Source organism: Bos taurus, chromosome 4 (assembly GCF_002263795.3).
Source record: "Bos taurus isolate L1 Dominette 01449 registration number 42190680 breed Hereford chromosome 4, ARS-UCD2.0, whole genome shotgun sequence".
In the NCBI taxonomy this organism is placed as follows: domain Eukaryota; kingdom Metazoa; phylum Chordata; class Mammalia; order Artiodactyla; family Bovidae; genus Bos; species Bos taurus.
This window is the reverse complement of record NC_037331.1, coordinates 43,352,369-43,376,677: the sequence shown is the minus strand read 5'-3', so window position 1 is coordinate 43,376,677 and position 24,309 is coordinate 43,352,369. Positions and strand designations below refer to the sequence as shown.

Sequence of the window (24,309 nt, the reverse complement as noted above, 5' to 3'; positions counted from 1 at the left end):
CTGGAAATCAGTTATCTCGAGATTCTTTAGCCTCTCGTCTTGTGCCTTTAACAGACACTCTTGCTGACAAAGGCAGGCTTCATTTGTCCTGGCACGTGATTGGCCTTTGATGTTTGTTGAATGAGGCCAAGCTTGGAGAGGATTGGGCTCTGTGTTACCTTTTAAAATATTTACTTATTATTATTATTATTTTTTTTATTGTGGCATGTGGAATCTTTTAGTTGTAGCATTTGGGATCCAGTTCCTCGACCAGGGCCTGAACCCAGGCCCTTTGCTTTGGGAGCATAGAGGCAGAGCCACTGGACCACCAAGAAGTCCCACCTTTTTAAACCTAATTTGGTGTTTGTGAGAATTAATAGCCTACTTTCCAGAGTTTCTGAAATGAGATTGCAAAAAAATGAAACTGAGCATGAAAGTAGTAGGAAAAATTAAGGCTCTAACATAGTATTATGGAATGCCCATTCATTAATGAAAGAGCTGAGTGTTTAAAGTATGTGTGCAAATCTGGGCCTCCATTTGCCCTGCTTATATTTATTTGTGAACTCTCAATCTTTTATTTAAGCACTTCATGTAATTAACTGTTGGTAACTACATTTTTGAAACAACACCTTCTCTTTAGCCTCCTGATATCTGATCCACTGTTCTTGTGAATGTGATGACCTAAGTAGTAATCAGATCACCCAAGAGTAGCTTTTCAAATTGTTTTTCAGAGGTATTTCTTTTCTGGAATCATAACTGGTACATATTTCCCACTTCACCATTTAATTACCTAGTTTTTAGTATTTGTATTCTCGATACCTTCATTTTCATTATAATTTCTTTTCCGGAGAAGCCAGAGCCAAATGACAGACACCTGGACAAAGACAGTCTTTTTCTTTACCTACCAATTCTTTCCTCTCATTCCCCTCCATCCCTGACTGTCCCTCCCACCTCTCCCTCTCCTTGTCCCACCCCTCTATTTCTCTTCCCTATTTTGTCTCAGTATATAGAAAAATAAAAACTAGAATGATTACAAGAAGAGGTAGATGATTCCTTGCAAAGATAATATTCATTGACAGAAACGTATTAGTTTCTTAGATAACCAATTCAAATTACTTTGTGGTTCACTAGACCTGTGTTAGACTCCTGCTTTATAAAAATAGCACATATCCATTGTAGGGAGAAAAAGTGATACAGTATCAGTGAATATAAAGCAGAAAGTAAAAGTGCTGTTCTTTTCTGTACTTTCCAGAGATACTATTAATGGTTTTAATATATCTTTTTGAAATATCTGCTCTCTCTATATATTTATATACATGTTTAATGTAGTTAATTAGCTCCATCCATTTGCCTTTTATAAGTAGGTCTTCAGAATGTCATAAAGCAGTTAGTTCAATTTTAGTGTGCTTGATACTACTAAATTATAATATCTCAATTTCTTTTCTCCTTTTTTCCTTAAAATTATTTTTTTAACCACTTTCAGGACACTGGTCCCTCGAATATTTTCTTTATTTTTTAATTGTTTTTTTAAACCAATCTTAACATTTGCATCATATGGCTTAGATGCAGTTGAAATAATTGATTAAAAGTGCTTCCAGGAGTGTTATGTTCTGAGTAGGAATTAAAGCCTGTGAGGAGAAAATTTAGAATTATGCTTGCTGTCATTATGGGGAGTATTGTAAATGATCCATATAAGATTAAAAGACCTCTTGTTGAAGATACAGAATGCATCTATAGAGGGCAAAATGTTTGGTCTTCTGGGACCTGGTGAAAAAGGCTGACTGCTGATTAGCTCTGGTTGGATAAGATTACACTAGAGTCTTAAGGCAGAGAAGGCGATGGCACCCCACTCCAGTACTCTTGCCTGGAAAATCCCATGGATGGAGGAGCCTGGTGGGCTGCAGTCCATATGGTCGCCAAGAGTCGGACATGACTGAGCGACTTTACTTTCACTTTTCACTTTCATGCATTGGAGAAGGAAATGGCAACCCACTCCAGTGTTCTTGCCTGGAGAATCCCAGGAATGGGGGAGCCTGGTGGGCTGCCGTCTATGGGGTCGCACAGAGTCGGACACGACTGAAGTGACTTAGCAGCAGCAGCAGAGGCTTAAGGTGTTCGGGGCATCTGTGGGAGTAATAATCAGAGCATTAATAAAATTTGCTTTTTGTAGCCAGGCACCAGAGAATGAATGTTACTTTCTTAACATGTATAAAACTGTTGGCTGCACATCAAATGTTAATCAGAATTTGTGTCCTCTCTTATAATACAATAGAAGCAATGTTTTTCCCTCCTTAAAGCACAACATCACATGGAGAATATGGTCAAAATCATGGAACTACTCATACATTAATTATGTAGGTATTTGTCCACCAGTAAAACATTATTTGCCTATATATCCTTTTGTTCCTACTGAATGTTAGGTGCTTTTCTAAACACCCAAACAGTGGAGGCATCTTGTAGGTCAGGGGAGAGCAGTTAGGCAGTTAGGAGGTAGCTAAAATTTGAAAGTGGCCAAAATATTACATATTTCTCAGTTAACATATTATCTGATTAAAATGCCGTCTCTGTTAGACATGTGTTACTACTGAACTTCTGTTAATATTTTGTATGGTATTAAAATGTAATGTAGTTATTGTCTTCCTGATTTTTCACAGAACTGTATTGGAACTTGACCTTGACATTTAATTTTTTGTAGAAGAAATAAATACACAAGAGAAACAGCTATCAAGGTTAGGTGATTTAGTCAAGTCTGTGTAGTATGTATGAGTTAGAAATAGCATGTAACCTTTGGAAAACTTGTCAAGTTTTTTTTTTTTTTTTTTTTTGTACACAGCTCTGCAAATTATTCTTGATCTATGACCTTAAGTCTTGAGAAGTTCGTTCTTCTCTTCAGTTTGTTTCACTTCTCTTTTTGGTCTGTTACGATTGACCGTAGATTATGTTTCTTTCAAGGGAAAAGCTTGACCCCAGCCGCATGTGTTCCAATCTTCTATCTTGCCAGATTTCAGGGTGGAATAAAGTGAGGCTTTAGGTCAGAAAGGAGTCTTCCCTTCTGAATTCCTTTCTTGTCCCTTCTAGTGCCCTGCCACCACCCTGGTTTCATGATGCTTCTGAGGTCCTATACTCATATCCCAGGATGCAGTTTTCAGAGACAATTAAGCCTGAATTCATATGTAAGGGTAGTTTGTTAATGGCGTTATATATTACTAAGCAGAACCCTGAGCATTTCCTGAAACACCTGTGGTTAGCTTTAAAGGCTCCTATCTCGTAGTTTTCTTCAATAAATGAGGCAGTCTGTTTATGTAACTAAAGGGTCTGCTCTGGTATTATTTTCAAAACAAAATGAAAACTAAACAAAAGAGAACTGATGTTTCCACTTTAGAGAAATTTAAATGCTTGTAATTGAAAATGACACTTAAACCTGGTTTAAAACAACAAAAAAGATCCCACAAGGTGTTCTGTTATAGCAAAAGTTGTGCCTCCTCTCATCCATGAAATCTTTGAAGAAAAGTTGATTACCCAGTAAAACAAGCCATCATTTTCTTTTTTATATTTTTATAGCAATATTCTACATCACCATTCTGCTGTTTGCAAGAATTTCAGCCTTCAAAAAACTTTTCCACTTTTAACCACTGCTTCTGCAAGGTTTATTAGACTTTCTACGCCTTTAAAATATGAAGCTGTTTAGTAGCATACTGTGGTTGTACTGGCATGCTTTTTTGAGTTGGTCTGTTGTACATGCATTATTTTCCCTGACTTTAGAACCGTGGGGTATATATTCCCATGCCCATATTCTCGAGTCATCTTGAAATAAAAACACTTGGATCCCCTCGTGATCAAGTTAAGCATGGTCAGACTCCATGCGTCCATTGCAGGGAACTAACATCCATCCCTAGTCAGGGAACTAAGATCTCTTATGCTGCATGGCACAGCCAATAAATTAATTACTTTAAAAAACAGAAAACAAAAACCACCACAGTTCTTTTTAAAGAGAGCCTAGTGCATTGTTTTGTACCTGTAAACAAAATACTGCCAGAATAATTATTAAACATATTGGTACCTGTGTCTGGGAAATCCCATGGGCAGAGGAGCCTGGTGGGTCATGGTATATAGTACAAAAGAGTTTTATGTGACTTAGCTACTAGGGTTTCCCTGGTGGCTCAGATGGTAAAGAATCCGCCTGCAGTGTGGGTGACCTGGGTTTGATCCTTGGGTTGGGAAGATCCCCTGAAAAAGGGAACGGCTACCCACTCCAGTATTCTTGCCTGGAGAGCTCCATGGATAGAGGAGCCTGACAGGCTGCATACAATCCATGGGGTTGCAAAGAGTCAGACACTACTGAACGACTTTCAGCACTTACTCACTAGCTACTAAACAATAACAACAAAACCTACTATTTATTGGTTTTGGTTATTGTTTCACTGAAGAGGATGCAGTGCACTGAAATAGTTACATATTTAAAAAAGACAAATGTTGATTGAATTAGCCCAGTCATTCTGAATTATCATGTTAGAGCAGAATTACTCCTATGGAATCTATATTCTGATACTCACCTTTATAATTTTAAGAAAGATGATTGATTGAATTCAGAATTTAAGAGAGTAAGGGGAAGCTAGTCATCTCAGTTCAGCACTACCATTAGGACTAGCCATTCGGTTATTGCTTACCTAGGACCTAATAATCATGCTTTATAGAGACTGATGGCAGTTTCGGTTAAGTATGTGTGACTTGGTCTACATGTTAAAGGACTTTAATTTGCAGGGTATTAGTATATCATAAAGTGGTTTTTAAAATAAGAAACAAGTCACAGGAAAGTGATGAAAAAGAACAGTATTTCAAGGAACAGAGAAATTAGAATAAATAAGATTAACATGTAAGAGAGAATAACAGAAATGAAGGGTACTTACAGAACAGCCCCAGGTACTGACTGGATGTCTGGGCATTTCTTTCTCTCTGCTAGAAAATGTGTAAAAGCATGTACATCTTTAAAAAGGCTTTGTAAAAGTCACACCTTTAAAAAATGATTTAATATTTTTTTAACCTCCTTTATGTCTATCTTTAAAATATTATCAGCTTATCAATTTGTTGTTTCTTGAAATGAGATTTTAAAAAGAATGGGTAGAAAAGAGGACTTGTGGGTAGAAAGATCTTGTGAGTCAGAAAATACTTTCTTGAATTTACTCATGTCTTTGCCTGTCTCTGGTCACTGTCTCCAGTCTCTAAATTGTAATTATCTGAAGTAATTTTAATTTCTCAGAATTCTAATTTTCAATTAATGCTCATAATGAAAACTCTTATTAAACTATAGGCTGTTGACCCATTTCAGTGTCCTCTTGAATATAGGAAATTGAGTGGAAATTGGAGATAATAGGAGGCAAGAGAAAAGAACTTGGTTAGGAACAGTAAGAATGGTTTGTTCATCCTGCCCAAATAAAGGTATATTCAGAGAACTTTCCAGCATGTAAGAGTAATAGGCACAAGCTACAAGGAATTCTACTTCTTGATGCTTTCTCTGTGTCTTCAGTTGCTTTTCTGACTTTATTTTTCAACTTAAACCTTAATCTAATTGTGGTCTACCTGCTTATCAATTTTTACTTCTGTATAATATTGATATTTTTTCTTTAAAAATAACTCCATAAAGAGTGTGTCACTTGGGAGTTTTTTCTTGAATATACCAGGGCTTTACCAGTTATGTTAGTTTAAAATAAAAGATTCCCTAGGGTCATTGCCCTAGGCTTATAAACTTTAGTAGTGTATCAAAATCATCTAGAGGGATTTTAAAAACAGATTGTTGAGTATGAAATCCGTATTTCTGATTCAGTAATTCTGAGGTGAAGACAGTTGGCATTTCTATCAAGTTTTGAGATGGTGCTAAAACTGCTGGTCCTACAAGCTTTCTTTGAGAACCACTGCCATACAGCACTGGTACAGAAGTATGAGACAGAGCTGGGTCTAATCTGTGTTGAATGGACAACTTGTTGCTTGTAATTCAACAGAGTTGTACTTGTTGGATGGGCTCCAATAATGATCATTTAATGTAGTACTGTTTTTATTTTATTTTTATAGATTGGAGCATATGATCAACAAATATGGGAAAAATCTGTTGAACAAAGAGAAATCAAGGTAACGAGTTTATTTTGTATATTCTATAAATTATTAACCATAGTTAATTTAATATCTTTCTGCAGACCTTTTAAGGTACAAATTAATAGTACTCATTCTGTCCACACTTTTATATAACAAAGTAAAGTCTTTTATGATGGTATATTCATGTGTCTTCACCTCTGATTTTTCTTTTTGGGATCTTTAGCATCTTTCTGTTTTGTTTTAATTTAATTTCTAATGATTATTTTTTGTCAGCTTTTTTCCCCTTTCACTTGTCACCTTATACTTCTAGTTTACTTTTCCTCCCTTTTGATGCTGTCATTGCTCTGTACAGTTTATTAAACTGGTAAGTGTTTCAGGATTTTTCCCGCCTGAGTGATACTGTGCAAACGTTGCTCTGCTTAATCGAGATCTGCTTTTTGGTGCTACTAACAATGACTTGGACGCAAACAGAGTCGCTGAAAAGTTGGTCATTTTTGGAAAGAATTTAGGAAAATAAAACATTAATTAAAATGTTTCTATAGTTCGCAATTTCTTCTTGAACATGTAATCATTTACAGTGATAAGATATCCTCATAGGCTACCTTGCTAGCATGAAAACTATTTTTTAACTAAATTTGTTTTGTTTCTCAGCAGTCACACCTTTTCAGTAATAAGATTTATATTTTTCATTTGCATAGATGATACTAATCAGTGTTTTCCTGCACGAGCTAAACTTAATATTGGCCCAGAGAATGATACTTTAGTTGCTTTATATTTTGTACAAAAAGTTTACATTAAATTGAAAACCCGTGTCTATATTTGCTTAAAAATCTGTCAAAAAAAAATCTAGTGTTTAGACAAACTTAGTCATCTAGAATAAAGAGCAAGACTCTACCATTTGTCAGTTTTAATCTTTGAACTGTTGTCATGAAGAGTTAATACAGTCAACAAAGTTGCAGTGAGCACTTGCTATGTCTTGAATATAGGATTAAATCATGGGGACAAAAAAGATAAAGTATACCATAATTATGTAGACGAGATACATGACACAAACGAGATAGATTCAGTTGAGAGAGGGATGTATAGTTCTCTGTTAGGGTACAAATTTGAGAAGCACTGCTAGTGAGGTTAGGAAAGATTCACAGACGAAGTGACTCATGAGTTGAGTTTGACACACATTAGTGAGAATGAGGAAAACATTCCAGACAGAATGAAGAGCTTATGAAAATAAACAGGATGGAAGGAGCATGACTGACTGAGGAATCCTCAAGGAACTTGATGGGTAATAGGTTGGATGGAAGAAGGCAATTAGAGTGATGTGGAGAAAAACAAGAAAGGAAAATGAAGTCAGATCTTGAAGAGGCTTAACTGCTTTATCCAAGAGTCTAGACATAATCTAGAAAACAACGGAAGAGACATGAAAGAATTTTAAGCAGAAAAGGTTATCTGGTTAGATTTCTATTTCAACAACTTCACTAAGGCAGCACTAAGTATGGTGGGAAATATTAGAAGAGGAGCAGATACATAATTCTGTTTTAGAAGTATTCAGGGTACTTGGCAGAGAGATTGAGGAGTCCTCAGTATATAAAGTATGTATGTCTGTATATATGTATATGTATGTACCTGTGTGTTAAGTCGTTCAGTTGTGTCCAACTCTTTGTGACCTCATGGACTGTAGCCCACCTAAGTCATCTGTTCATAGAATTCTCCAGGCCAGAATACTGGAGTGAGTTGCCATATCCTTCTTCAGGGAATCTTTCCGACCCAGGGATCAAACCGGATCTCTCACATTGCAGGCAGATTCTCCACGTGTATATGTATGAAAGTGAAAGTGTCTTAGTTGTGTCTGACCCTTTGTGACCCCATGGAATGGTCCTTGGAATTCTTCAGGCCAGAATACTGGAGTGGGTAGCCTTTCCCTTCTGCAGAGTATCTTCCCAACCCAGGGATCAAACCCATGTTTCCTGCATTTCAGATTGATTCTTTACCAGCTGAACCACCAGGGAAGCCCAAGAATACTGGAGTGGGTATTCTATCCCTTCTCCAGCGGATCTTCCCAGCCCAGGAATCAAACCGGGGTCTCCTGCATTGCCAGCTGAGCTACCTATGAGTGGGTGGTTTTTTGTTGTTCAGTCGCTAAGTTGTGTGCCTGGGTGTTATGTAGATTATATATGGTACACATTATACAGATACGGCCATAGGACTCAGTGGATTTTTACATTGAATGATGAGAGAAAAAAGCTGAGAACAAAACATTGGGAAACAAGATTTAACAGATAGGTTTATTAAAAAAAAAAAGAGAGATGTAAGTGAAGGAGGAAAGAGAAATGAGAGATCACGAAACAATAGTCTGAGAATGTCACAAAGAGGTGGGATAGTAAAAAATATTAGCAGAGAGGTCTACTAAGATGCTTTAAAATGCTCTTTGACAGTCTTTAACTTGTTGGGCAGGAAATGTTAACTACCTTAAGAAATTGTGTTACCGGTTGGCACACTTGGATGTTTTTGAAATTAACTCCCCTCCCCAAATCTGTCTGTCTGTCTATGTGCAGTTTTTTAGCTTTAAGTGCTCATGACAAATTACTGTTTTACTTATGTAATCTCCTCATTTTTAATAGATCTATTTTAATGCCTAAATAGAAGCTAAAGTAAGGGAGGATTATATCAGTTGGTACTTGGTGTGCTGGCAGGATGAACTTAGGGAAGGCTAAGACTTATGACTTGTTTCTGAAATATGTCTTCCTTTTAAAGATAATACTTTGAAATAGTAACTGAAGAATTAAAACTTACTTTTGTTATTTTGCATTAAAAGGCTCAATTTGTTGACAAGCCTCAAAGCACATTCCATTCTTATTAAACGTTCTATTGAAAGCAAGCTATTTATAGTGTAAAATAATTTTGTTATTTATTCTATGGAAGGTAGAGAAGTTGTGTAACTGGTGTATTAATGTTGATACTTGATTAAAAAAACAAAAACACTGTACCTGTTGTGTTTAGAGAATACCATTACAAATGTATTGACTTTGTCCTTTTATATAATTAGTTCTTTTATTATCTGTCAAAGCAGTGAGCAACAATTAAAGGAAACCATGAAAATATATTTCTTGAAAATTGTTTTTATATAAAGACCCTAGCTGATATTGCTAAAGTGTAAAGTCTCTTGTAAATTGCAAGTTATTTTTTTCTTAAACATTTTAGAAATTATAACTGAAAACTATAGTTTTCTGTTCCCCTTGACCCAAATTTAAAAGTAAATATGGAATTTCCCTGTTTTAGTACCCACTAGCGTTGTAAAGTTTCAACAAAACAAACTCTGTTGTTTCAAGTCATTAAAGGGATGGGCGAAACTAAATAGGATTTCCAGAAAGTAAAACTGTGGTTAGTATATATTTCAATAATATATATTCAATAAAGAATATATTATTTGAATTCTTGGCAATTGTATTCATAGTACTTATTTCTACTTTCTAGTTAAACCAGTAGTTTAAAAAATCTTGCTAAAACTAAGTCAGTTTTCATTTTTTGTTTGTTCACTTAAACTTCTTGAAGGCTCATAATTTTTTTTTAGTACTGAAAGCTATGCTGTTTTGTGTAAGTGTAGTTTACTCAAAACCAATTTAAAGTTGTCCGACTTAAAATATCTACTTAATTAGAATCACATGTTATAAATGACCTTGGTACTAATATCTTTTGTTTTTGTGAATAAAGTCACTAATGTTAGAAGATTTATCAATAATAATTTTCTATATCCTTTTTTTTAAACCCTTTAAATACTGATAGGCTACCTTGAAGGGTATTGTCAACTGTGCTGTGACTTTACAATGCTATGATTTCACTTTGTAGCTCAAAATTATGCTATGACTTTACAGTGTATGATAGTTCAAAATGTTTTAATAAAATATAAAATAAGAAATTAATCACATTTAAAAGGCCAAGTAGAATAAGCATGTTGAAAACAACATAATTGCATAAATCAAAATACTTTACTATTTCTCTTATAAGGACTTGAAGTTCTTAAAACAGTCTTGAGGTAAAGTTTAGGTATACAGCAGTAAATTAGGCTTCAGATTTGTTATAAACATTAGCAGTAAGGTTATTTTCAAAGTGCTAGAAAAGCAGTTTATGAAAGATATAAGTAAAAGAAAATATGTTATTGTTTTCAAATTTATTGGCACTAATGAAGGTAAAATAGCATAATAAACTTCATGCCAAATTTAAATAGTGTTTGATCAGTGAATTTTTTGTTTAAATATGTTTTACTAGTTTACCTTTCCAATTTGCAAAATATTGGGAGTGATTTACAGCCTATGAATGACACTGTCATGACATGAAAGTGGGAAATGACATACAGATAGTTGTTTTTTGTGATGTGCAGTAGTTAATGTTCTTTCAGCTCACCGTGAATGCTGATTTAGTGAATACTGACTGTTGTTCTTAGGAGGAATATAGAATTAAGTTCCTGCAAGCCCCTAGTCACAACAGTTGTCAGCTAATCAATATAAAACCTCGTTTAAATGACATCTTATTTAATATATGGTGTTGATTCATTAACACTGAACTAGCAGGAAACATCTCATGCCTGAACAGAGCTTATCTAACACATTTTCTCAGTGAGCCACATCACAGCCTTCATGCACTTAGGGACACTAGATCACCTGTCAGCACTATCTCAGTGACCATTTCAACACAACATTACCAACAGAAAGCACAAGATTTGACGCTGAATAGATTGTGAAAAGGAACTGAAACAAGAGAGCTAAACAAGAAGGCAGAGTGATGCCTTGTTTGATCTCAGATGGGAATGTGAACATTGAGTGACTCAAATTGTTTGCCACTCTCACTGTGTATGTCTGCAAATGACCGCAAGATCACAGCAAATATTGATTTTAGGGACAAATTAATTTTACCATATAGGTGAGCTTGCAGGTATGGACTCTATGAATACCAGTATTGACTACATGTAAGATGATCATGGCTGTGTCTTCAACTCTGACCCTTTCTTTCTTTTGTTTTTGTATCTGTGGGTAGTTTGCATCTTCACACGGACAGACTATTTGAAGGAGTTCTGAGGTTAATTGCATCTTGATTTCAGGGTACATTTTTGGTTTAAACATCTCAGTTAATTTTGAGCTCAAATGTCCTATTCTCTGTTTCAGATAAAAATGTTACTTGATTAAATTTTTATTTTAAGGGGTCATTATTACTTAGATTAGGACTAAACAAAGGATTTACTTTATAGGTACTTGGTTAATTGAAGGAACAATAAACAAATCTTTGAAACACTAGGTCATCTCTCAGCACTTGGATTCCAAGGAGTTTAGCCTGGGCTCCTCTAATTCTTAACATCCTAGTCTTAAGTTATAAAGCATAATTTATTTTTTGATAGTTTTTTTTTTCATCAATTTTGATCTCTACTCCTACTCTAACTCAGTACACTGATGCAGAAACTTAATCTTAGTTCAATAATTCCAAGTTGAAACTAATTGATTTCATGATTTCTGCTTTCTCCTTCCTCCTCCTCTGGGGCATGGCATCTAAGTTATGAGGTGATAAGGTGGCATTGTGGTCTGGTTAGTGGTTGGCATGTGAAGACAGTAGCAACCCTGAGATGTGCATCGTCCTCTCTGGTCTCACCCTACATGTTGGCATCTGCTAAGAAGTCTGCATTGCTGTCTGTCCTCAGCTCTGTGACCACTGCTTCCTTCAGCATTGCCTCCAGCATCACACCTTAAAGGCCCTTTAGGGCCACTGTTCTCCCAGGCAGCTTCAGCACTTTCCTGTGCAAAACAAGGGCCACCTCGGTCTCCTGGACCATCTCAGGCTGTACATCTAAATTGGTGGTGATAGTCTTTGTTTTAAAATTACGCTTTTAGTAATAAACAGACCCCATGTGTTACATACATCCCTAAAGTTATTCTTTTGGAAATAATAAAATTTATTACACTACTGTTGTGTTCCGTTTGTCACAAATATATGTGTTAGTTTTTGTCTATTAAAGTTTTTCTTCTTAATCGAAATCTGTAGGCATTGATTTTGGGTATTAAAAATGTACATGTGTTGAATTTCAATACTACTTTTTTGCTGAGTTAAAATCGACATATAACATATTAGTTTCAGGTGTAAAACATAGTAATTCGATATTTTTATATATTGAGAAATGATCCCATACTTAAGTCTAGTTTAAATAATTATCCCCATACATACTTACATATTTTTTTTCTTGTGATAAGAACTTTAAAGATCTACTCTCTTATCAATACTACTTTTAATATGTTATAGGGGTTAAGGAATAAACCAAAGAAAACAGCCCATGTGAAACCAGACCTCATAGATGTTGATCTTGTAAGAGGTGAGTCTTGAATAACCAAATATTTAATGAAATTAGAAACTGTTCTCGAAGCAACAGAGTTCAAAATGGGTTAGATGTATATGTTTGCAGGAATAAAAGCAATGTGAGGCTAAATGAAGATAGAAGTAGTATTAAAAAAGAGAGCGTGGAGACCTTTAAATACCATTGACTAGTCTTTTCTCTCACTAAAAATCATTCCAATTAATAAGTGTAACAGAAAAGCAGCTCATATTTGCTTAGCAGACTATGAAGCTTGTTATAAACGTTAAAGTGGTATTTTTAATTCCTAACTGAAACTGACATTTGAAAATTGTCTTGTATTTATAAAATATGTAGGAGAAATTTTGCTGTTATTTCAGTTAAAAATAGTTCTTTTCAAAGTACCTGAGTCAATATAAAGGCATATGTGATTTTTTTAAAAATGTTTACTACCCACAATTGGACAGTTGACACCCATAGTACAAAAGAAATAATATGTTGTATTGTTCTTCAGATGTTTAAATTTTTTTCTTTAAGGAAATTAAGAAATAATAAATGTTGTCTTTCATTTTGCATTACTTTTCTTAGGGTCTGCATTTGCTAAGGCAAAACCCGAAAGTCCGTGGACTTCTTTAACTAGAAAGGGAATTGTTCGAGTTGTATTTTTTCCCTTTTTCTTCCGGTGGTGGTTACAAGTAACATCAAAAGTCATCTTTTTCTGGCTTCTAGTCCTTTATCTTCTTCAAGGTACAACTAAATGAAGGAAATGCATTTTGCTTTTAACTTTCAGCATTTTTTTTTTTTTTTTTTTGGTTAGGATTACTAAGGCTTTGTTATTTTTAAAATATACTGCTATTGAGTATGGAAAAAAATTTATTGTGATGCTTCATTTAATAAGACACAAATAGTTTGGGATTAAAAATGTTTAAGAAAGCAAAGTAGTTATTTTCCAAAATAATTTTATGATAATTTGAATGTGTGGATTGCTAAAGAAAAATACAAATTGAGAGGATTTTTAAAAATTACAGAATCTCTTCCAAATGTACCCCTACATATATGGACACACGAGTCTTTTTTTATGAAGCCTTAGGGTTCATTCTTCCTTTCTCAGCAGTATTCTTTTTTTTCCCTTAACCACTGTTTTCTGAGACTGTTCTCATTCTGGGTTAAAATTCTGTGTACCATGTCTAAGAGCTTGTTACAGATGCTCATTTAATACAACCATCCAGTGAAGCATGGGTACTATTAGTATGCCTAGCCTATAGACAATGGGACCTGAAGGACCTGCAGGTCCAAAGTTACATACTCAGCAAGTGTGGCGGTCCAGGTTCAAGTCTAAGCAGTCTGACTTCAGCACCACATGCTTCGCAGCTCTGTAATGTTGCATCCCAGCACAGCAGTGTTCCAGTGCACAGTCACAGCAGCAGTATACAGTGCAAAACGCACAACACTCTAGAGCATTTACAGCCTAAAAGAAGAAATTGCTCACATTTCTTATCACTCTGACAAAGCAAAAATTTTAATTTGGTTGATACCTTGTTAATGTTTTTAGTATCTTATATATATATTTTTAAACACAATTGTATTCCTAAGGGGCTTCCCTCATGGCTCAGCTGGTAAAGAATCCGCTTGCAATGTGGGAGACTTGGGTTTGATCCCTGGGTTGGGAAGATCCCCTGAAGAAGGGAAAGCCTACCCACTCCAGTATTCTGGCCTGGAGAACTCCATGGATTGTACAGTCCATGGGGTCGCAAAGAGTTGGACATGACCGAGTGACTTTCACTTTCTTTCTATCAAAAAACACTAATTAAAAGATATCTTTTAAATAAATGAAAACAATAAAAACAAAAGACTTATTTAGGTTATTTAAGCTTGTGTATGGAGAAGGCAATGGCACCCCACTCCAGTACTCTTGCCTGGAAAATCCCATGGATGGAGGAGCCTGGTAGGCTGCAGTCCATGGGGTCGCCAAGAGTTGGACACAACTGAGCGACTTCACTTTCACTTTTCACTTTCATGCATTGGAGAAGGAAATGGCAACCCACTCCAGTGTTATTGCCTGGAGAATCCCAGGAATGGGGGAGCCTGGTGGGCTGCCGTCTATGGGATCGCACAGAGTCGGGCACGACTGAAGCGACTTAGCGTATGTATATATATATCTTATATACTTAAGAGGGAGTGAACTTGAAGTTATCCTGCAATGTTTTCTAGTTTACCTAGAGGAGAACACTTTATTCTAAAGTGGTCAGAAATTGCAGTTGCTTATTAGAGTAATAATTACTCAGTACCATTCATTGTAACTACTGTGCCTTGTACTTTTTTGATATTATTGCTTTATTGTATTTGAGGACAAACAAGTTTCCAGTGTAATTAGAAGGTCGTATATTGTGGCTGAAATTCACATATTGGCTTGCCTAAATTAAATAGGGAGCATAGCTTAGATTAAGCATGAAAACCAGATATTTTTCAGTTCCAAACCAAAGTTTAACGTTATTAGTGTTTATAAGTGATGGCCACTGACGTCTTCCGTGGTAAAGCTTAGTTTAAAAAGTGCCTTAACCTGTTTCAAGTCACACAGTCAGTGACAAAGCCATGATAAGACAAACCCTCAGCAATCTGAGTGCCTTTAGAAACCCCTGTGCTTCTGCCTCTTTGCATACTGAGCAGAGTATAGTGCTCTGAATTATGTCCTCATTCTCCCACCTTCTTGTCCTGAAGAGTAGAAAGAATTGTGTGTAGTCAGACTGGGTTTTACATAGCTACAGTTTTTCACTTCAGTCACATGCCTTTTAAATATCTCAACTATGTATTTTCAGCTTCATCCTACTTATTGCTTATGTCATTTCTCTCCTGGATCACTGACTGCCAAGAGCTCTTGTGTCTTTTACTTTCTGTCCATTTACCTTTTGGGCTTCCCTGGTGGCTTGGTGATAAAGAATCCACCTGCCTTTCAGGGGACATGGATTTGATCTCTGGGTCAGGAAGATCCCCTGGAGAAAGAAATGGCAATCCACTCCAGTATTCTTGCCTGGGAAGTCCCATGGACAGAGGAGCCTGGGGACTACAGTCCATGGGGTTACAAAAGAGTCAGACACGACTTAGTGACTAAACATACACACACACACATTTACCTTTTACATTACAAATCTAAACCAGCCACTCAAGTTCTAAATCTTAATTATCTTTGCTTTCAAGATAAAGAGCCAGTTTTTCAGTCAGTCTCTTAAATTTCTCAACTTTAACCAAACTAAACTGGTTCTGTGCTGTTTCTTAAACATTCTGTGCCTTTTTTGGTAACCTGTATGTTTTGGAGGTAACTCTGTTTGCCTGTGTAGCCCTTTCCCCTTTTATTTACTTAGTCCACTACTTAATCTATGAGTTAGTTAACTTTTGAGAATTAGGTGTTAGAATTCCTTCATACCTCTCCAGTTGACATGTCTTTTTTTATGTGTCATAGATATTCTGTTAGTCTGCTCAGGCTGCTATAATAAAATACTACAGACTGAGTGGCTTAAACAACAGACATTTGTATTCTCATGGTTATGGCAGCTGGAAGTCTAAGATCAAGGTGCGGTTAGGATTGGTGTCTGTCAGAGGTTTCTTTTCCTGTCTTGTAGATGGCTACCTTCTTGCAGTATCCTCACATGGCCTTTATTCTGTGCATGAGCTGAAAGAGATTTCTGGTACCTCTAGCTCTTATAGGAGCACTGGTCCTTTTGGATTAAGGTCCTACCCTTATGATTTTATTCAGCCTTCATTACATCATATAGACCCTATCTGTTAAGATGATCATGTTGGGGGTCAGGACTTTAACATACGGAATGAGGGTGGAGGGCACAATTCAGTTCATTACAGGGGTTTTAATTATTTCTTTATATGTCCCCCTTTTGCTTTAAGGAGGGTGTGTCTGTCATCTTACCAGGAATGAATGCCTTTAGATTTATATGTATCTAGTTTTCATTGCAGTGCTAAGGTGTGACTTTAGAGGCCACGTTGGCTGTTACTTAGTTCCAAGAGTTTATTTCTGAATGGCATGATTAGCCAGGGGCAAAGAAGTCTTGAAGAGCTTGTCTGAAGTAACTTTTATACTCATTTAAATTTAGAAAAATAATCTAGCAAAGAACAATGTTAGAACAGTTTTTAAAGTTTTTTTTTAAAGTTTTGAGGACATGACTATCAGATCTATAATTAAATGTCTTTTCTTTCCCTTTTTGTAGTTGCCGCAATAGTATTATTCTGTTCCGCTTCTAGCCCACATAGCATACCTCTGACGGAAGTGACTGAGCCAATATGGCTGATGCTGCTCCTAGGAACTGTGCACTGCCAGATTGTTTCAACAAGAACACCCAAACCTCCCCTAAGCACAGGGGGTAAAAGAAGAAGGTACTGTCTGTTTAAAAGTGATCTTTTTGTAGATTTCTGTAATTGGAATCCAGTATTGTTCTTGACTTGAATGAAATGTTATCTTGAAACAGTGAGCTTCAGTCAGAATCAGCTATTGAATAATTTAGTTTCTTTTATTTGCTCCAGAGCCATTTTGAGACCCCATACCTGTTCGTTTTTGGTTTCTTTCTTGAAGCTCATTGCTGAGGCATGTGATATCACTGTAGGGAATATATGTTAGTTGGAATTGCTAATAATTTCCACTGTTACAGAACCTTGTGCTTAAAAGATGCTTTGGCAAAAACAAAGTCAAGGAAATTTTTTAGCTAAATTCCATTTATTATATGTCATTTGAAGCTGTTTAATATTGCCCTTTGATGAAGTAAGCATAGCAAGTCTTCCTGGCCACTTAGCACAATGAAGTTCTGTTTTAAGGGTCTTTGGGAACAATTTCTCTTTTGAATATTGTTGCTAAGAGATTGTGACATTTGCTGTTTTGGAATATTGATTTAAGCTGTTTATTTAAAAAATAAATAATACCTAATTAGATAAGTAGCACTGCTGAACAGATAGATTATAAATCTCTCCAATTTAAATTTTCTTCTTCATCTGCAAATAAGTGGCATTCCAATAGGGAAGGGGTACTTCTGTAAATAATCTGCCTAGTGCTATCCTTACAACCTAGTGTCCACTGACTTGTCAGTATGAGCAAGAAACAATAACTTAACATTTATAGAAACTGGTCTTGAATATGTACTTAATATTTGGCATAACTTTTATGCATCAGCCTGAGTTTTACTGTGTATTCAAGTTCCTGTGTTTATGTTTTCCAAATTTTTAAATGTACTGTCGAGAAAGTGGTTATTAAATTTTAAAGTTACCTTCCACTGTTAATCTCTTCTAATGAAGGAAATTAAGAAAAGCAGCCCATTTGGAAGTACATAGGGAAGGAGATGGTTCTAGTACCACAGATAACACACAGGAGGGAGCAGTTCAGAGCCACGGTACAAGCACCTCTTACAGTGTTGGCGCTGTCTTCAGAGATCTCTGGCATGCTGCATTCTTTTTATCAGGGTTTGTATTTATTCAAGACTTTCTATGGCTTAGAAATGCACTGTCCCTTTTTTGGTACTACAGTCTTAATTAATGAGTACTAATGATTTTGAATATGATAGTCCTAGTGTGGATTTTATTTTTATAAATTATAAAGCTATATATAATGGAAAAAATAGAGACCATAAAATTCACTCTGAGATATATATATGTATAAATACATCTGTATGAGAATGAAAATATACTATCAAAGTATATTTAGTATTTATCTTAGTTTCTTTTGTGATTTCTCAAGTACTATTTTATTTCTATTAAATTGCTTATTTAATCTTCATCAGCACTGTAGGACAAATTGGCTTTGTTAATATACCATGTGAGTTGTATGACATTTTTAAAAAATTTGCCTCAATTACATAAAATTATCTGAAATAAAACATATAGGTATACGTATTGTTACTTGAAAGAATAAAATATATACTATAATACAAGATTCTGTTTTTTGTAGTTTGGGTTTTTTACTTAGTTTGTGCCATAATAAAAACTGATGAAAATTGCCAAGTTAATAAGTCAAGAAAAGGGATACTGCAGGTAACTTATTTTCAGTCACTTCTGGTAACTTCTCTGCTAGTATCATTGTTTTATCAAATGTGATTGTGTTCTTACGATAAAGTTTATCATGCACTATATAATTATAGTGCATATAATTAATTATATAATTAACCAGTTATATCCTGAGCGTATTCTTATTGATAGTAATTTGGGGAGAAATTTTCACAAATTTTAATAATTTGCAGTAATGTGGCATTAAGTTGATTCTCTGACTTTTCAACCACTTAGTCTTCTAGAAAATACATATTTTATATCAGTTCACTTCAGTTGCTCAGTTGTCTGATTCTTTGCCACCCCATGTACTATAGCATGCCAGGCTTCCCTGTCCATCACCAACTCCTGGAGCTTACTCACTCATGTCCATCGAGTCAGTGATGCCATCCAACCATCTCATCCTCTGTCGTCCCCTTCTCCTCCTGCCTTCAATCTTTCCCAGCATCAAGGTCTTTTCTAATGAGTCAGCTCTTTGCATTAGGTGGTGAAAGTATTGGAGCTTCAGCATCAGTCCTTCCAGTGAATGTTCAGGATTGATTTCTTTTAGTATTGGCTAGTTGGATCTCCTTGCAGTTCAGAAGACTCTCAAAAGTCTTCTCCAATACCACAGTTCAAAAGCATCAATTGTTCAGCAGTTAGCCTTCTTTATAATCCAACTCTCACATTCATACATGACTACTGGAAAAACCATAGCTTTGACTGTATGGACTTTTGTTGGTAAAGTAATGTCTCTATTTTTGAATATGCTGTCTAAGTTGGTCATAGCTTTTCTTCCAAGGAGCAAATGTCTTTTCATTTCATGACAGCAGTCACCATCTGCAGTGATGTGATTTTGAAGCCCCCAGAAATAAAGTCTGTCATTGTTTCCATTGTTTCCCCGTTTGCCATAAAGTGATGGGACTGGATGCCATGATCTTAGTTTTCTGAATGTTGAGTTTTAAGACAGCTTTTTCATTCTCTTTCAATTTCATCTAGAGGCTCTTTAGTTTTTCTTCGTTTTCTGTCATAAAGGTGGTATCATCTGCATATTTGAGGTTATTAATATTTCTTCCGGCAGTCTTGATTCCAGCTTGTGCTTCAGCCAGCCTGGAATTTCCCATGATGTACTCTACATATAAGTTAAATAACCAGGATGACAATACACAGCCTTGATGTACTCCTTTCCCAATTTGAAACCAGTCTGTTGTTGCATGTCTTGTTGCTTCTTGATCCGCATACAGGCTTCTCAGGAGGCAGGTAAGGTAATTCCCATCCCCTTAAGAATTTTCCACAGTTTATTGTGATCCACATAATCAAAGGCTTTAGCATAGTCACTGAAGCAGATGTTTTTCTGGAACTCTTGCTTTCTTCATGATGTTGGCAGTTTGATCTCTGGTTCCTCTGCCTTTTCTACATCTAGCTTGAACATCTGGAAGTTCTCATTCATGTATTTTTGAAGCCTAGCTTGGAGAATTTTATGAATATAAATAAATATCTCTTAATTTCTGACAGTGAAAATATGATAGTCTTACCACTGCAGAATCAAGTTTTTAAATGTTTCTCAGGACTTTCTGTAAGCAAGTATCAATGGCATAGTAGATACGTTTTACTTTGACGGGATCATTTAGATGTTTTGCTCATTTGAAACTGGTGTTGTATTATTATGTAGTATTCAGAATCCTCCTGCCTTTAGAATTCTGCCTTGTTTCTCTAGTCAAATGAGTTCCAGACTTTAATTTTCTAATCTTTTGGGGCTGTACCATGACTTTGACTCCTAGTTATTGATATTATGATGGCTAAATCCCTTTGGATTTATTCTCTTTAATCATGACAACTGTAATCTAACTTTCTAAAGAAGCACTGTTTTGAACTGTCTGATTTGGGATAGTTTGCCAGCATATGAATGAGACTGTTTTAAATACTGGGTATAAAAAGATCTTAAGAAAAATGTTAATTTCAAAAGTTCTAAACTGAGTTCTGGAATCCTGATGGTGTCTTGGTCTTTCAGGCTTTGATAAGACACAGAGTGCTTAAACTGAAATACCAACCGAGACTTAAAATTGTTTCCGGTGATAACAAGTTGAATTAGCATAACTGGTGGAAGAATAAATGCATAATCACACAAATATCTAAGCTTTGTGTTTGGTGAGTTGATGGTTTTCTGGAGGGTACAATGAAAACTGTATTTTTAATACCCTGTATTTATGTTCAGTTCAGTCGCTCAGTCGTGTCAAATCTTTGCGACCCCGTGAATCGCAGTACGCCAGGCCTCCCTGTCCATTACCAACTCCCGGAGTTCACCCAAATTCATGTCCATCGAGTCGGTGATGCCATCTAGCCATCTCATCCTCTGTCGTCCTCTTCTGCTCCTGCCCCCATCCTCTCCCACCATCAGGGTCTTTTCCAATGAGTCAACTCTTCGCATGAGGTGGCCGAAGTACTGGAGTTTCAGCTTCAGCATCATTCCTTCCAGTGAACGTCTAGGACTGATCTCCTTTAGGATGGAGTGGTTGGATCTCCTTGCAGTCCAAGGGACTCTCAAGAGTCTTCTCCAACACCACAGTTCAAAAGCATCAATTCTTTGGCACTCAGCTTTCTTCACAGGCCGGCCCTCACATCCATACATGACCACTGGAAAAACCATAGCCTTGACTAGATGGACCTTTGTTGGCAAAGTAATGTCTCTGCTTTTGAATATGCTATCTAGGTTGGTCATAACTTTCCTTCCAAGGAGTAAGCGTCTTTTAATTTCATGGCTGCAGTCACCATCTGCAGTGATTTTGGAGCCCAAAATAATAAAGTCTGACACTGTTTCCACTGTTTCCCCATCTATTTCCCATGAAGTGATGGGACCAGATGCCATGATCTTCGTTTTCTGAATGTTGAGCTTTAAGCCAACTTTTTCACTCTCCTCTTTCACTTTCATCAAGAGGCTTTTTCGTTCCTCTTCACTTTCTGCCATAAGGGTGGTGTCATCTGCATATCTGAGGTTATTGATACTTCTCCCGGCAATCTTGATTCCAGCTTGTGCTTCTTCCAGCCCAGCATTTCTCATGATGTACTCTGCATATAAGTTAAATGAGCAGGGTGACAATATACAGCCTTGATGTACTCCTTTTCGTATTTGGAACCAGTTGTTCCATGTCCAGTTCTAACTGTTGCTTCCTGACCTGCATACAGGTTTCTCAAGAGGCAGGTCAGCTGGTCTGGTATTCTCATCTCTTTCAGAATTTTCCAGTTTATTGTGATCCACATAGTCAAAGGCTTTGGCACAGTCAATAAAGCAGAAATAGATGTTTTTCTGGAACTCTCTCGCTTTTTCCATGGTCCAGTGGATGTTGGCAATTTGATCTCTGGTTCCTCTGCCTTTTCTAAAACCAGCTTGACTATCTGGAAGCTCATGTTTCATGTGTTTTTGAAGCCTGGCTTGGAGAATTTTGAGCATTACTTTACTAGCGTGTGAGATGAGTGCAATTGTGCGGTAGTTTGAGCATTCTTTGGCATTGCCTTTCTTCGGGATTGGAATGACAACTGACCTTTTCCAGTCCTGTGGCCGCTGCTGAGTTTTCCAAATTTGCTGGCATATAGAGTGCAGCACTTTCACAGCATCATCTTTCAGGATTTGAAATAGCTCAACTGGAATTCCATCACCTCCACTAACTTTGTTCGTAGTGATGCTTTCTAAGGCCCACTTGACTTCACATTCCAGGATGTCTGGCTCTAGGTGAGTGATCACACCATCGTGATTATCTGGGTCGTGAAGCTCTTTTTTGTACAGTTCTCCTGTGTATTCTTGCCACCTCTTCTTAATATCTTCTGCTTCTGTTAGATCCATACCATTTCTGTCCTTTATCAAGCCCATCTTTGCATGAAATGTTCCCTTCGTGTATCTAATTTTCTTGAAGAGATTTCTAGTCTTTCCCATTCTGTTATTTTCCTCTATTTCTTTGCATTGATCACTGAGGAAGGCTTTCTTATCTCTCCTTGCTATTCTTTAGAACTCTGCATTCTAATGGGAATATCTTTCCTTTTCTTCTTTGCTTTTTGCTTCTCTTCTTTTCACAGCTATTTGCAAGGCCCCTTCAGAGAGCCATTTTTCATTTTTGCATTTCTTTTCCATGGGGATGGTCTTGATCCCTGTCTCCTGTACAGTGTCACGAACTTCCGTCCATAGTTCATCAGGCACTCTGTGTATCAGATCTAGTCCCTTAAATCAATTTCTCACTTCCACTGTATAATCATAAGGGATTTGATTTAGGTCATACCTGAATGGTCTAGTGGTTTTCCCTACTTTCTCCAATTTAATTCTGAATTTGGCAATAAGGAGTTCATGATCTGAGCCACAGTCAGCTCCGTAGGAACTACTATTAATGTCATTTCTAAGTATGTTTCATTTTCAAGGTAAAACTTTTTAAAGTAAGGCGTAATATTTCTCATTTGAGAAGAAATGGGAATTATTGTAAAGGAATTCTGTAAACCTGAGAAAACTGAACCAGACAAAATATCAATTAGAAAAGATACACAAATCAGTCATATTTTCTAAGGACTTAGCACTTTAATATCAGTTAGTTATAATCTTAAATTAGCTTAATTATAGAAAGAGTAAATATGAAAAATTGCATCTAGATTGTACATCTTTTCAGCACGGTACCTGCTTCAAAATTCAGATAGTTCCTAAGTTCTCTTTCATGTCCTTTAAGAACTCATTTGTCTGTCACAAAATCATTAAAAGCATTTGGAATTATGCTTTTGAGTAAAAAAAGTAATTATATAAATTGAATTGGTAATTTAGAGACAGCAGAATAAAATCAGGTTTCATGTTAACTCCTCTGCGTAACTGACCTACCTTGAAGTGTTCTCTTCTGTTTAGCTTCCATATTTACTCTTTTTAATACCAAATTGAATATTAAAGGTTTAGTAAATTGATTTTCTTCACATAATGGAGTATATTGCATAGTGTAAGTAGTATACAGTCCCGCCAGAAACTTTAGATACAGGGATTAAAACTTGGCTTTTACTGACTGTAGTTTAAAATTCAGTTATTTAAGCTGTCGACTAGGTGAAGCTTTGTTGCATGTGTTTCACAGATAAGGATGAAGACCATGTAAAAGCCAGTGTATTCTGGCTTCTTCCAGATTTTTAAGACTGTCTTATGGACACAACTAGATAACTTATTAAATTTGCTAGCGTCACTGTATTTTAGGGTTGGATTGATCCTAGAAAGATTACAGGTACTATAAATAATTTGGCACACCTCTCAAACTTATTTGTGATAGAGGATACCTAGAGAAACATAGGGTCCCCAGAGTCTTTGAAAGGGGTATGTTAGCATGTAATCAAGGTGTAGTCATAGATCCAGATAGCAGTGATGGTTGTATAAGGCCCCTGTGTCATTTTCTTATATCTGAGATTTTATGCATTTTGTTTCTATAACTTTCTCTCCCCCTTGATTCCTAACCATGTGCAGATGAGAGCAGAACCAGAAATTTCATACTGTATTCTAGAGTAGAGTTACCTGCTGCTGTTAACTTTTTCCCTAGCATGTCTAATGTCCTTTACTATCGAAAGCATGATCTTCAGTTGGCTCAGTTTATATACCTCTGAACAGTTTTGAGAGCACCAAAAAAATACTTGCAACATTTTTTTCCATAGCAGTACAGAATATTCTGAGTGTTCTTGATAACCTGACTAGGTTTTTTAATGTAGAAACACACTAATTTTCATGTTTGGTATAGTAGATTGGATATTTCATAAGCTAAGTAGTTCTTTAAAAGTTGTTAACTTTTTGGCCAAAGTTTTAATGTGAAAAAATTTAATTTCATCATTTATTTACGGTGTAGATCGTACATGGACATGTACAAAATTTACTTAAATTTTTTTCAGAAAAGAACCAAATT

General features: G+C 36.1%; 1 protein-coding gene across 29 annotated transcripts in view; it reads left to right on the top strand.

The window, feature by feature from the left end:
- The window catches only part of PHTF2 (putative homeodomain transcription factor 2), a 202,469-nt gene that overhangs the window by 73,125 nt on the left and 105,035 nt on the right, over positions 1-24,309 (top strand). For 27 of the 29 annotated variants that reach the window (XR_009494148.1, XR_009494147.1, XR_009494146.1 and 24 more), the window contains 5 exons: positions 6,046-6,102; positions 12,346-12,415; positions 12,983-13,141; positions 16,612-16,777; positions 17,687-17,851. Coding sequence is in view for 5 of the 29 variants with exons in the window: in XM_059885602.1 (XP_059741585.1) it covers positions 6,046-6,102; positions 12,346-12,415; positions 12,983-13,141; positions 16,612-16,777; positions 17,687-17,851 (617 nt within the window). In the remaining 24 variants the exon portion in view is untranslated. Of the gene's footprint in view, positions 1-6,045; positions 6,103-6,418; positions 6,431-12,345; positions 12,416-12,982; positions 13,142-16,611; positions 16,778-17,686; positions 17,852-24,309 lie in introns of all 29 variants that reach the window. The other 2 variants (NM_001191316.1, XR_009494150.1) reach the window with 2 other exon arrangements.